Source organism: Syngnathus scovelli, chromosome 21 (genome assembly GCF_024217435.2).
Source record: "Syngnathus scovelli strain Florida chromosome 21, RoL_Ssco_1.2, whole genome shotgun sequence".
Lineage (NCBI taxonomy): Eukaryota > Metazoa > Chordata > Actinopteri > Syngnathiformes > Syngnathidae > Syngnathus > Syngnathus scovelli.
This window is the reverse complement of record NC_090867.1, coordinates 5,612,147-5,625,848: the sequence shown is the minus strand read 5'-3', so window position 1 is coordinate 5,625,848 and position 13,702 is coordinate 5,612,147. Positions and strand designations below refer to the sequence as shown.

The following is a 13,702-nucleotide window of genomic DNA, read 5'->3' as shown; positions in this document are numbered from 1 at the left end:
CACAATGTGCACCATTCTAGATACAAAGCACATGTCCTACAAATCAATTTGGATGTGCAAATACCATGTGAGAGTCAGACTTTTTGATTCATTCCTTGCTGATTAATTTCTGACGCATACCAGCCGCCACTAAAATATATTTTAAGGGGAAAATAACAAATTCAAATGGATGTGCTGCAAGGGAGTATGTGTCAGCCACATTAAGATCCGTCATGCACACATCTCGGGAGATGAGGGTGAAGTGACCCGGAGAGTTGCTGAGTGCTTACAGATGACCACGTTGGTGCGTGGCGAGGCCGGACACACGCATGCAAGCCCATACGGTCATTTTATTTGCCATGATTTAGATGATGAAAGCCTCTTGAGTTGATTTAATGCAAAGGGAAAGGAACATAACTCTGCAGGGTACTCTTACATTTGCAGTTTGATTTAAACCGCACTCAAAAGTATTGTCAACACAGTCCCGAGGCGATTGGAAATAGATCTTCGTATCTTGGTTTCATGCAAAGAGTTGTTGACAAGCCTTCTGGGAAATGTGGCGCACAAAAAGCAAAATCAACAACATGTGATCGAAATAACCACAAATTCAACTATTTATCTCAAACACATTTTCAGTTCTTATTTTTAGCTGGCTGCTCATTGCTTTTTCTTTATTTTATTTATCTTTAAAGACGCTGAACTTCTTTGGGTGGGCTTCAAGAGCTTTGCTGGAACTATTTCGGAATATCTACCTCTGTCATTTTTGGAATCGGCCACATTTCTGCTCAACAGGTACGTTTTTGGTTTTCCAATTCTACATTATAAAGGTCTGATCCGTTTCTATCCTGGGCTTGTTTACACTTCTAATGCTAGTTTAGTTTTGCTAGCACTACAGAAGCGCTTGCAGCATCTTTCCAAATGGGTGAGTTTTGCTTTCAAATTCTTGCCACAGCCAGAAATTTGCCACCATATCCAGCATCAGCATGTGACTCACCTCACAGCTCCGTTACATCTGATCCAATCGGATCACAGAGATGACTCATGGCCTATTGTTACCATGCTGCGTTTTCTGATCAGATCAGATAAACATAGCTTTGTGACTCCATGGGACCTCACCCCCCTCCACCTATGATGACTAACAATCTGCATTTGCAAAAAAAAAAAAAAAATTGAGTTGTTCAACCCTAGCTCAGAGTAGTACTGTATTCAACATTTGCATCAGTTATGCAGGATAACTACTCCTCCAAAGCAACAGCCTCAGCTGGGTTCAACCATCTGTTTTATGAGCTCATCGAATCGGGGGAAATGCTTTGCAGGCATGTACTGCATCCCCGATTGCGCTTTTGAAATGTTGACTTCCCCCGCAAATCAGGTAACTGCAGACTTCCCGCGCACCCCAATATACATTTGTGAAATTTGTGAACATCTTGCGTCATTTTACATCCTGCGTTTTGTTTTACAAGTCCCCTAATGGGTTGGTGACAGAGCTCTTTCACCTCCTTTTTAATCTTTTGCTTCTATTTCTAGAACTTGATTATTTCTAGCGATTTTACTACTCAGGTGGTGTCTAAATTGGCGTAATCTATACTCTTGTTATTGGTTTAAAATAATAAATCTGGCCTACAGTATCCAATACAGTATTTTGCCTACTTTTAGTAAAATGAATTTGATCCTGCAGTCCCAGTTCTAAGCAGTAGGTGGCAGCATTTGCCTGTCATGGTTTGACCGGATGTGCCTTGCAGGGATTCTCCGGCTTCATCTCTCCACAAAGTGCGGCTGGTTTTCCTTTTAATCTCGACTCCAGTGTTTTTTTTTTTTCTTCCTCTTCCTTGGGTGTTGCCTTCCCTTTTCCAACTTTGGCGTTTCTGTCCATCTCGTCTTGCCGTGTAAGCTTTGGGAGTGGGCCAAATTACAAACATCTCCTTCATTATCCAACTGTTTTCTGTTGAAGCGCTGTCACGTTCACGTTACCGTTTTTTAAAGGACTTGTTGATTTTCGACTGGCTAAGCTAACTGAGCTAAGCAAGGAGCGCTCCCGATGCAGGCCATTAAGTGTGTGGTGGTGGGTGACGGGTAAGTTCAACTTTATATTATCCTTTTTCGCCAACTTCTAACACAGTTATAATCGCAGTTGAGAGTTTAAAGTGTTGTTGATGTTGTTTTCGTTTATTTATTTACGTTGACCCAGTTAGCGGCTAACAGGCTGCCACAGCTGTTGCTTCAGATAGCGGAGCAGTCATGCCTACAAGTCCAACTTTGTCATAACATCTCATACATAAAATCAAATGTTTTCACGTATATGAAATTAATTATAGTACAATTATACAGTGTAATGCTCATTCTTGAATTTTGATGCCAATTTCTCATTATAAAGCAATCACGCTTATCCAGCAACCTTTGAACCCAGGGCCAGTTACTATAGGGCTGGCGATATGCCCCTTCAAAATGAAACTCGTAATCAAATTTCCGATATCTATTTTTTTTCCTCTCGTACAAAGAGCAATATAGTATTATTGCAGTATTCAAAATAACTTTTGCTTTGTTTTTTTTCTAGGGCTGTGGGTAAAACCTGCCTGCTCATCAGCTACACTACCAATGCTTTCCCTGGAGAGTACATCCCCACTGTGTAAGCCACACTAAAACACAGAGAGAATGAACAAATCCCCCCCCCCCCCCAAAATGACTTTTTTTCTCTGTGTCTCCCTTCAGTTTCGACAACTATTCCGCCAATGTGATGGTGGACGGTAAGCCGGTAAACCTCGGCCTCTGGGATACTGCAGGACAGGAGGACTACGACCGACTCAGGCCACTGTCCTACCCACAAACCGTACGTAGACGTTTGCTTGTCGCATGCTATGCCGTCACGCCTTCAGCTCGTCACCAACAAGTTTGAGTCATTCACAGCCCCAGACGGGAGTATGCACACTCAGCAATTTGGAGCCTTGTATCCATAGTACCTATACACAGTCTGGAAGGCAGCTGGAGGCAGTGAAAGGAGCTCTTGTTTACTGGCCTTTGTCTTCACGACAAATCTGTCTCTGTGCCTCAGGGAGTGGGGGTCAGGTCTTAAGAGAACACATAGTTTCTGCAGATTTACAATGCTGGAAAAAAAAGCATTCATCCACGTCTTCACTTCAGATTGTCTTAATTTTTCTGTTTATTTTGCAATGTTATGACACTTAAACATTTTGCATCTTCAATCAAATTTTAATCTCTTGCAAAGGTATGTAAGCCAAGCGTTGTACCTTGACTCGACCCGAATAACTAGTTTTTCAGGATAATGTGAGAATCAGAACATGAACAAAAGCAGCAATTTGCAATTATTCAGAACAATTCAGGTTAAAAAAAAGATGCTTGAATTTGTGTATTGCCACTCCCAGTTGAAATTCACTGCCAAACTAAATGGAAAACAAAGACATTATGTATTTAACCAAATGACATTTTCTATTTCTTTAAAATGTAGAAATCTATGTTTTTGTCTAATGCTATTTTATTTCCCCCCCTTTTAGGATGTCTTTCTGATTTGCTTCTCACTAGTTAGCCCCGCTTCATTTGAAAATGTCCGGGCCAAGGTAAGAATGCGGCCTCTTCGTTTTAATAATAATTTTTCCATGTTCCATCTTTTGGGGTCTTTGAAGGTGCTCATTGTCTCAATGTTTTTGCTCACCAGTGGTACCCTGAGGTAAGACACCACTGCCCCAACACCCCCATCATCCTGGTGGGCACCAAACTCGACCTGAGAGACGACAAGGACACCATCGAGAAGCTCAAGGAGAAGAAACTCGGGCCCATCATTTACCCTCAGGGCTTGGCCATGGCGAAAGAAATAAGTCAGTGATGTGCACAATTTGCATACACAATCTATTGTTAAAATGACCTCATGTACAATTCACCTGGCCTATCAGTTTTAAAAATATTTATTTTTTCCTCCACCAGGTGCCGTAAAGTATCTAGAGTGTTCAGCTTTGACACAGCGCGGCCTTAAAACGGTGTTTGACGAAGCCATCCGGGCGGTCCTCTGCCCACCGCCCGTCAAGAAAAGAAGAAGGAAGTGCAGCGTTTTGTAAACGCTGGAGCCTGGAAACGATTGCCATCCAAACTCGTCCAGCAACATTGAGTTTGTTGCCCTACTTTCCTGATTGTTTTTTGTTTCTTTTTTGTTTTATCAACACTCATTAGATCAGGCTAGGTCCTTATTGAAAGGAAAAAAAAGTCTTCTTGTTTTGTTATTTGATCAAGAGCATCTTGGTCATTTTCTATTCAATGTTTGGATTATGAAGTAAGAACTTTTGAAGATATTTTTACTTTAGTTAGAAATTCCCGAGGCCTTCATAACTCCATAAGAGGAAGTGTTTTTCATAAGTTTTGTTAAATTGGGTTTAGCATGCCCCGAAATCCATCTTCAGGCAGTGGTTAAACCACTTTTCAATTAACTTCTCTTTTTTTATTGTTCAATTGTGATCGAAGGACCGATTGTTTACTATCTGATTTTCGAGTCAGCAAACAGTAAAACAATGTGTGATTGCTTATAAAGAAGCTGTAGAATGCTTGCTGAGAAATGACGCCAGAGAAATGACTCGTGTTTTAACAGCCGTACGCGACGCTCAGCACAAAAGTGAAGTCGTTCATATAAAATCAGTATTTTCAACGCTCATGCAGTTGTTTATAGTGCAGATTTTATTACTTGAATATTTTACTTTAGATGCTTTCCCAACAATTAACATTTCCCAAGCTCTTTTTTTTCTTCTTGAGATCATGCCTGTTGCAACATGAGGAGCCAGTACATACATACGTGATCATCAGCTGGCATGTAACCTTTGAACGCATTCCCCACCCTGCTCCCCGCCCAAATGAGCAATGATCAAGTTGACGTCTTGGCTTCATGTTTCAGTGGAGCCTCATTGTGCACACTTGGATTTACAGTTTTGCTTAATATGGTATCATTTCATGTTTTATAAGTAAATAAAATCCTCAAAAATGAGTGAATGCATTAATACATTTATAGGTAAGTGACGCCAATGTTAGTTGGTTGTTGATTGCCATTGTTCAAACACCAGCTTGGCACTCACTGCATCTTCAACTCCCATTCCTGTAAAAAAAATAAAAATAAATGCATACTTGGTTGTATGAGAATTGAGAAGTTAAAGTATCAGTAGTACTTACCAAGCGATTTAAACAATGTTGTTTTCTCTCGGAGTGCAGGTTTTCCTCCACTGATGATTTCTCCGAGTTCTGCAAACACTTCCACCTAAAAAGATGACATCACCTTTAAACTTCAACACAAAGTTCATTGAATTGAAGCGATGAATTATAATAAATGACTGGCTGACCCCGGAGAGGATGATGTCACCAGACTCGACCATGGCTCCCTCCCTGCTGTCAACGTACACCACCGCCTCCTTCATCAGAACGTCATCCAGCTCTCGATATTTTGGGTCGCAAGCTCCCACCGCTGCCCGCCCGGTAAGATTTTTTTTTGTGGTTTGCAATTTGGGGGTGTTTTGGTGTTTGGCTGCTCACCTGCCACATGAGCTCCCGGTTTGACCCACTGTCCAAAGAGCACCGGCTCAGAACTTGAGGTGACGGTCACTATGACGTCAGCTCCCGTCACTGCTGCCTCAGCGGAGTCGCAGAGTGTAACGGGACCACTGATGGAGCTCTGAAATCTTGACATTCCTTGTTTTCTGTGGCCCCACACTCGCACCTTTCACCAGAATTCAAGGTTAAAGTAAACATTCTTAAAAAGGAGTTAACAAATACTGTTTTTTCCAAACTAACAAGCTTGTGACAATATACATCACTAATCATAGTTACATAAATTGTACCCAAAAAATAATAATAGTGAACCTGGAGCTGGTGATGGAGGGGGTTTTGCTGGACACATATTTTTGGTACCCAAGAATTAGAATTAACTACAGACAAAATTATTTACTACATGTATTTTGGGTACTATTGTGTTCAGCACCATCTATGCCAAGTTCAGGGTTTAACAATGAAGTTTCTTTTGGACTTGCTTAAACATTACTTTAGTAGATCAAACTCGTTTTGAGGTCATGTTAATATTTGACTTGCTGGTTAAATACCTTAAATGTTAATCAATATCTGCTCATTTCCATGCCCATGATTGTTTAACATAAAATATTTGGGTACCCTTGGTTATGAAACTTGCATAACCAATTTCTACTAAAGAAAAAAAACTTTCCAGGACAGAATATATATTTCAATGTGGGAAAGTGGGTGATTTTTTTTTTTACAGTAATTACAACAATAACAAAAATCTACTACATTGTGTGATAAACTATGTACCTCATTGAATGAAAACATCTCAGTGAAGACAGTGTAGTGGCTCAGGGCTTGTTGTCCTGTACCCAATATGGCCAGCACCTCTGCTTTGGGAGGCATTAGCAACTGCACAAAATTTTTTGGCACACTCTGAATGGCTGCTTTCAATGCCAAACACAAACAGAGAGAGCAAACCTTAGCAGAAATTGCAGAGACCGCGGCTGTCCTCATGCACGTGATGACGTTGCCCTCCATCACCTGCAGTTTGTCGTGACCGTTAAACATTCTGATGTGTAGCTGTCACATGCGCCGAAGAGCGCCACTCACGGCCTTCATGCTTCCAGTCTCGGGGTCCAGCAGCACCACCGTGGCATTAACTGAAGGCAGTTCGCAACCTTGTTCCCGGTTGTAGACGCCCACAAACTTTGTGCACAAGATTCCGTTGTTTTCCATGTACGTCGGCATCAAACACATGTTTCTGTTTAAAGGAGAAAAGTTTTTTTCCACAAATCACATCTGTAGCATGATTTTTTTTAACATTAGAAACACATTTTTATCTATTTATTGTATCTAATTAGTTACAGTTGGCTTATTTCGAGTTACAGTTAACTAAGTTTACAATAATTTCATTGCAATTTGATGTTATTTTTATTTAAAGTAAAGTGGGATTATTAGGGGAAAATTATGTAATAGTTAAGTCCATATTTCTCAGTGCAATATAGTTTGGCAAAACGTCAGCGTCTGGAACCTGGCCCTCGCGAATAACGGGGGTTATCACACTTTCATTCGCGAGTGAATAGCAACTCCAATCTTAGCTCCCTTGCAGAATCCGGACAAATAGACTCAAACTGTTTCGCAACCGCCACCAGTCCGCATACTTTAGGCTTACCCGTTAAATTTCTGCAAATGCAGAGTAGACCTTACAGGTTGAATCACCTCCGAACTGTCCCTTCGGGAAAATTTGGCCAAAGCTTCCTCCAGACGAGGGATGAGCTCCTCGTAGTGTAAGAGACGAGAAACTTCATTTTCCGAAATGACAACTGGTAGCTCGGCCATTGCTGCGAGTTTGCTTGCGGATTTTTTTGCAGCCGTGGTAAAATTCTCGAATTGAAAATGCGTTGACCTCAAACACATGAGCGTAGCCTAGTGGTTCTTCCGTGGACGACCGGGCTTAGTGAACCATAGCCGCGCGGTCGTCAAAGTATATTTTACTTTTAGCTTGACCTATAGAAACATTGTACAATATGGATTTTACCATGCGGTGTAATTTAAAGCGATTGCATCTCTGCTAAAGATCTCACCTGTTGCTGAACCTAACCTTTTATTTACAATTCAGTCCATCCATTTTCTGATACCTGCCATACACTACCAAGTGAAAATGCAAGCAATATCTTTTTTGATTATACTAATTTTGAATTGAACAGATCTAAGGCATTTTGATAATGACTTGTGTGCACTGTACAGCATAACAAAGCAAGAATACAAATAGAAAAATGTTTATAAAAGTTTTATTCTGAATCAGGGAATGCCATGACAAACAAATATACTAACCATATAAACATAACTGAAGTATTTTCTCATTTATCTAAATTGAAAGCTCCCTGTTCTGTATGAACAACAATTACAAAAAAAAATTACACAAGCAGTCTCTCAATAGCCATTTGGACACTCTGGATTTGGGGTTTCAGCTGAGAGCCCTCCTTTATTGTGACGGAGGTAGCGATGACGGCTCGGGATGCCCCACAGGCGCGGCCCAGGGCCTGTTTGGAACGTACAAACACATACGGGACGTTTTTGTCCTCGCAGAGCAAGGGAAGGTGGAGGATGATCTCCAGTGGTTCAGCATCAGCAGCCATGACGATGAATTCCGCAATTCCTCTGTTCAGAGTCTTTGTGGCTGAAAGAGAAAAAGCGTAATAATAAATGAAACGTCAGAAACCCTTTATAATAGTGTTTGCCAAATTTTATTGAGACAAGGCGCATTTGAACTGAGCTGCAACATTTTTAGGATACAGCAGGACCTGACTAACAACATAGCCAGACAAAAATATTTTATTACAATTTCCCAAATTTTCCCAGATAAAAATTAGCACCCGCACCTTCATTGGCACCCTTCCTTATCTGCTTGTAGTTGGCGGCTTGTTGCACCAAATCCAGGATGGTTTTGGTTAGTACGGCGTCGGCCAGCGGGTAGGCCTTGGGGTTCACTGGAGCTTCACTCTGCACACAAAATACATTTTTTTAATCCAAATGCACATTTTGTTCTGCAGTTATCTTAAAGTTGAACTTCCCTCAATGGTTTAAACTTTGACGCTAGCGGTTAGCATGCACATGGTAATAGCATGTTTGGTCCAGTCAACAAAACCCTCACCATTGCGGTTCTTGGTATTTCTTCCCTCTCGGCAAAATGCTTCACGGAGGAGTATTTCCCTTTTGGTAGGGCTAGTGGATCAACAAAATGCGAAATTGAGAGATTTGCTCTTTCACTGCTATGAAATGCACAAATGTTTCGACTTGTCGCTAGCTGAAACGTTTGCTTCACGTGTAGCCTAATGTGCGTACGCAGTGGCTTGCGGAATCGGAAATTGAACTTCTTCTTCAGGTGTCTCTTCCTAGTCTCACAACGGTGCGTTTACGCCACCTATCGGTTTGGAATGGAACTGCTACAATTGAAACATTATACAACTGAATTTTTGTTTTTTTCTTCTGTTCACTTGGATCATTATATTAATAGTTGCTTGAAGTTGTATCCTCTGTTGTTGTTTTTTTTTACATTTTGATTACATGGAATTTATTATTGTACGTGTTATAGTTTTAAAAATAGAAGTGTGTGACCGAGCCACTCTCCATACCAGTAGATGGCAGTAACAAATCACACCAACACGACGAAGAAGATGTTGAACCCAGTAGGGCACTTTGACGCCGCCATATTACCCTGTCGTCCTGGTCTGAAGGAGAGAGCGAGGGGAAATGAAAGGATTCCGGGGACTCACGCATTTATCGGTAAGGACTACTTGTAAACCAAACTTCTTATTTATTCGGTACGGTTTCTCACTTTGTCGCCGTCTTTTTCACGCTGTTTGTGTGGTGAATTCTTCCGAGTTCATGTCCTGACTCGCTGTGGGAAAGGGGCTGTCACCTGAGAACCTCAGGAGGACTGTCGCTTCCTTGTTTACCATTTATGCTTTATTATAATGTATAATAATAGTATATAAATTAATATTCTCAATAGACAGGTTGGGAAAAGTAAACGAGAAAAGATCCCACACAACCTTAGAGCATTTAAGATAACCTTTCTGTGCTTCTTATCAATATAGGTTCACTGAGTTTAGAAACAAACTCATGTTTAGTCATTTCAGATTATGTGTAATGTTCTACCTATCATCCCACCTTCCATTTACTATTTTCTCAGACCAGGCTTTACGCGGCGCAGGCTGCCCGTAAGGTGGAGACCACCAGGGCTGCTGAACATGTTAAATTTCAGCCGCAAGATGTGCAGGTCAGTGGTTGTTGATGTTGGTTTTCTTCTCCACAGAGACGCTTCTATGCAGCTGTCAAAGCAGGCCGCTCTCTTGTTGAGCCCCTGGGTGGCCTCAAACTGACTCCAGGGGCTGCTCACTCCATCCAGGATGTTCATGTATGTTGCGCAGTGAGGAGGAAAGCTGGGTCCGGACAGCATAGTTCTGTGTTATGTCTGGAAAAGATGTTAAATTTTATTTTAAGGCTGTATTACCCACTTTCATCTTTCCTGATGGAAATGATCTAGAATCTCTCGTTGTCCTCTTCCAGGTGAGCCGACTGCCCAGTGGACTGGTGATCGCCTCCCTGGAAAACTACTCACCAGCTTCCAAGATTGGTGTGTTTGTTAAGGCTGGCTGTCGTTATGAGACCCTTGACAACCAGGGCGTTACCCACGTCCTCAGACTGGCTGCCAACCTGGTATGATGTGTTGCTATAATCAACTGTCAATTTTTTTTTCCATTTTAGTATCACATTGTGTACAGCTCTGCCATCAAAATCTAAAACCTAATAATAATTGACGCATCCTAGATACTGCAGATGCCAAAACATGGCAGAAAGTGGAGTTTAATTGTCGTGCCTTTTTTCCAGACTACCAAAGGAGCTTCAGCTTTCAAGATATGCCGTGTTATCGAAGCTGTTGGAGGTAAACTGAGGTCAGTGGCCATGAGAAGAAAAAAACAAAACAAAAAAAACAATTTAACATTTTTGGTATTCATTCCTTTTATTCTTTTTTACACTTGTGCCTCTCTAGTGCTTCTTCATCCAGAGAGAACATGATCTACACTGTTGACTGCTTGCGAGATGACATGTGAGTAAGCACCGATCATGCCAGATTATTTCTTCTCCTCAAAATTCTGATTTCCATCATTTCTAAACTTTTCCTGACAAATTCAAGAGCATTAGGTTATGTGCAAGTATTTTATTTTAGTGTCCTTGTTCAATAGCGACACAGTGATGGAGTATCTGATCAATGTGACAACGGCCCCAGAGTTTCGCCCGTGGGAGGTGTCCAATCTCACACCCAGGGTCAAGGTTGACAAGGACCAAGCAGGACAGAATGCTCACACAGGTGAGTGGCTCAGCTCTCTCACATTACACACATGCAAATTATAATATTGAGCTTGCTGTCCATTGTTTTGTCCCAGCTGTGGTTGAAAGTCTCCATGAAGCCGCCTACAAGAACGCTCTGTCCAACTCCCTTTACTGTCCTGACTACATGGTGGGAAAAATCCAGTCTGAGCATGTGAGTAATGTCCCTCTATTCAACTTCCTGATAGTGTCAAGCCCAGCTCTCAACTTGATTGTTGCTCTCTTTTGTTTTCAGCTTCACCAGTTTGTCCAGGATCATTTTACAAGTGCAAGAATGGCACTTGTTGGACTTGGTAAGGACGTATCGTAGTTCATGTAACATTTTAGTACACTTGGAATTAGAAATGAATTAAAACAAAAAGAGCTTCAATGGTGTCTACAGGTGTGGATCATACCGTTCTGAAGCAAGTAGGAGAGCAGTTCCTTAACATCCGCGGTGGCGGCGGAACATCAGCTGGCCAAGCCCGCTATCGTGGAGGTACGGGAGACGTTGAACAATCTTGACAGGCTCCAATTTTACCATACTAATCATACTTATGTGGAACGCAAGTCATATTATATTCATGATGTCAGAATAAGTCCTCCAACTAGTCTTATTTTATTTTTCTCGTATTTCTGTATGCTCTCCAGGTGAGGTCCGGCTGCCGAGCACCAGCAGCCTGGTCCACTCTGCCGTTGTGAGCGAGGCAGCAGCTTCAGGCACCAGTGAGGCTGTGGCCTTCAGCGTTCTGCAGCACGTGCTGGGAGCTGGTCCACGGATCAAGAGGGGGTCTGATGCAACTAGCAAACTAGTGCAGGGGGTTGCCAAGGCAACTGCTGACCCCTTTGATGTGAGCATTTGCCTGATGGGCACAGAACGGCCTTGGAGTGAAATTGCACATCCGCCGCCCCCAATTTTATATCCAATATCCAATTTTCGTTTATTGTTATTTTTTTTATCTTGACAGGTGAGTGCTTTCAACGCCAGCTACTCTGACTCTGGGCTGTTTGGAGTCTACACCATTTCCCAAGCAGGATCCACCGGCGATGTAAGTAAAGTCATCGCCGCGATCCGTACAATCTCCAGCAGCACGTCCCCAAGTATGAGAAATATTGTTATATTTTTGCGTGCGCTGCAGGTCGTCAAGGCCGCTCTTGCTGAGGTGAAAGCTGTCGCTGAGGGCGGAGTCACAGCTGCTGACCTCACTCGGGCCAAGTAAGAAACTTTGCAATTGGAAGCTTTCAACTCGCGCAATTGTTTCCCTTTATAACAACCCAACAAGTGTACAAGGTGATAATACTCATAGATGATTTACAAATATTTGAAGGGTGAAAAACAAGAGTTTTCAATCGCCTTGTATGCTTGAAACTGTTGTTGAGCAACCCTTGTTTTTTTGTTTTTGTTTTTTTTATGGAGGATTTCCCTCAAGTCTCACTTGCTGATGACTCGGGAGACTTCAGAAGGTTTGCTTGAGGCCATGGGCACTCAGGCACTGGCTAGTGGCTCCTACCAATCCCCGGAAGAACTAGCCAAAAACATCGACAACGTCTCTTTAACGGATGTGGCCAACGTAAGACCCTTGTTTGCTTCTTTATTTGTGCTCCGATAAATCAGATGTATGATAATTTGTATTTTTATCTTTAGTCACACTTTTCTAGTTTGGTTGAGGTAGTCGCGCATCACATCAAGATGCAGTAGTAGTAATTTGTTGTATCTAGTATATTTATAGAATGTTTTAAAATAATTTGTACAAAATATAGAATGCTTAAATGCTAAAAGTGTACCGAATGAGTGTATATGTGGCTGAATTTCTTATTCCGTCAGTAAATTTCCTCTGTGACTGACGCACATTTTAATGATCCTAATTTTTGCATTTATTCCCAGGCTGCAAAAAAGTTTGTGTCTGGCAAAAAGACCATGTCTTCCAGCGGGAACCTTATCAAAACACCCTTCGTTGACGAAATTTAAAACCAGCGCTTGCTTCCACCACCTCCTCGGCTTGCCGTTTCACTTTGGAATTTGTGTCCTCCACTGTAACAGAAATGCGCCATTCCTGCACTGTTGGTCTGAGAGGTGTCCTCTGGGTCTTTATATATGTTAAGATTTGTTTTGGGGTCATCGCAACATCATTTCTCATTTGCCCTCATGCAGTTTAATGTATAGCTCATGTAAAAAATAATGGATAAATTCTATCTGCCTGACACAGTTGTGGTTTGTCATGATGCTGTTCATAAGGTCTCTACATAATTAAAAAAAAGTATTACAAAAGCCAAATAACTGATGAAACTGAGTATGTATTGCTTTGTTTTTTCATCAACAGGGTATTTGAAATACACAAATGCAATGTGATTGAAAACTAAAAACCACAGACTTTTTGAATAATTCAGATGTATGTATTTCATCTACGTCTTTGGATACACCCTCCATGTTCAACCTCGCATCAAACGTGGCAAGTAAGAAATACTTGATTACAAGCAGAAGTCAGATTTTCAGGCTATTGTTTCTTCTTTCAACCTCTCATTGTGTCAAATTATTAACATGGTTAATTTGAAAAAAATACTTTAGTACTTTTCAAAGTCTGTCCTTTAATACCTTGCGTTCTGTGTTTGATATATTTTATATAGTTTATATAATTTTATATAATATTTGTTCATTTTTTCCCCATTAATAGGAATTGACAGTCAATGCTCACTGTTTTTTTTTTTAGTGTAAATTTTCTCTTATTTTATTTACTCGTTTCATATCAAACGAGATTTGGGGGTACCTGAAGTAGCCGCGGGGCACATCCTCCCGTATGATATCGCGAGATTTCCCGTTGACAGAAGCGAGCTTGCTGGATTTGAGTTTGTT

The 13,702-nt window shown here is 41.4% G+C and overlaps 4 protein-coding genes across 5 annotated transcripts; 2 read left to right on the top strand and 2 right to left on the bottom strand.

The window, feature by feature from the left end:
* The first annotated feature begins 1,412 nt into the window (after positions 1–1,412).
* On the top strand, positions 1,413–4,960 carry LOC125991571 (ras-related C3 botulinum toxin substrate 1). Its single transcript, XM_049759594.2, has 7 exons — positions 1,413–1,865; positions 1,963–2,052; positions 2,534–2,605; positions 2,689–2,806; positions 3,489–3,551; positions 3,650–3,809; positions 3,916–4,960. Exons 2-7 carry the CDS (start codon positions 2,018–2,020, stop codon positions 4,044–4,046), a joined length of 579 nt encoding a protein of 192 aa, XP_049615551.1. The 5' UTR covers positions 1,413–1,865; positions 1,963–2,017; the 3' UTR covers positions 4,047–4,960.
* Positions 4,639–7,375, bottom strand: crym (crystallin, mu). The gene is made up of 8 exons (XM_049759592.2): positions 7,151–7,375; positions 6,589–6,739; positions 6,457–6,519; positions 6,286–6,387; positions 5,500–5,683; positions 5,310–5,431; positions 5,143–5,227; positions 4,639–5,068 (listed from the first exon to the last, which is right to left on the bottom strand). Exons 1-8 carry the CDS (start codon positions 7,315–7,317, stop codon positions 5,001–5,003), a joined length of 942 nt encoding a protein of 313 aa, XP_049615549.1. The 5' UTR covers positions 7,318–7,375; the 3' UTR covers positions 4,639–5,000.
* A 378-nt stretch (positions 7,376–7,753) lies between these two features.
* Positions 7,754–8,853, bottom strand: LOC125991572 (NHP2-like protein 1). The gene is made up of 3 exons (XM_049759596.1): positions 8,633–8,853; positions 8,361–8,481; positions 7,754–8,158 (listed from the first exon to the last, which is right to left on the bottom strand). Exons 1-3 carry the CDS (start codon positions 8,633–8,635, stop codon positions 7,896–7,898), a joined length of 387 nt encoding a protein of 128 aa, XP_049615553.1. The 5' UTR covers positions 8,636–8,853; the 3' UTR covers positions 7,754–7,895.
* Positions 8,854–9,104: 251 nt separating this feature from the next.
* On the top strand, positions 9,105–13,336 carry uqcrc2b (ubiquinol-cytochrome c reductase core protein 2b). 2 transcript variants are annotated; one of them, XM_049759576.1, is made up of 14 exons: positions 9,105–9,264; positions 9,797–9,898; positions 10,051–10,200; positions 10,372–10,436; positions 10,535–10,591; positions 10,728–10,852; positions 10,929–11,026; positions 11,108–11,165; positions 11,255–11,350; positions 11,503–11,702; positions 11,820–11,900; positions 11,991–12,067; positions 12,269–12,422; positions 12,737–13,336. In XM_049759576.1, the coding sequence occupies exons 1-14, from the start codon at positions 9,232–9,234 to the stop codon at positions 12,818–12,820; spliced, it is 1,380 nt and encodes a 459-aa protein (XP_049615533.1). In that variant the 5' UTR covers positions 9,105–9,231; the 3' UTR covers positions 12,821–13,336. The 2 variants fall into 2 exon arrangements, with proteins under 2 accessions (XP_049615533.1, XP_049615534.1); XM_049759577.2 differs by lacking the exon at positions 9,797–9,898 and adding an exon at positions 9,674–9,760 and having other exon boundaries at positions 9,111–9,264.
* The last annotated feature ends 366 nt before the right edge of the window (positions 13,337–13,702 follow it).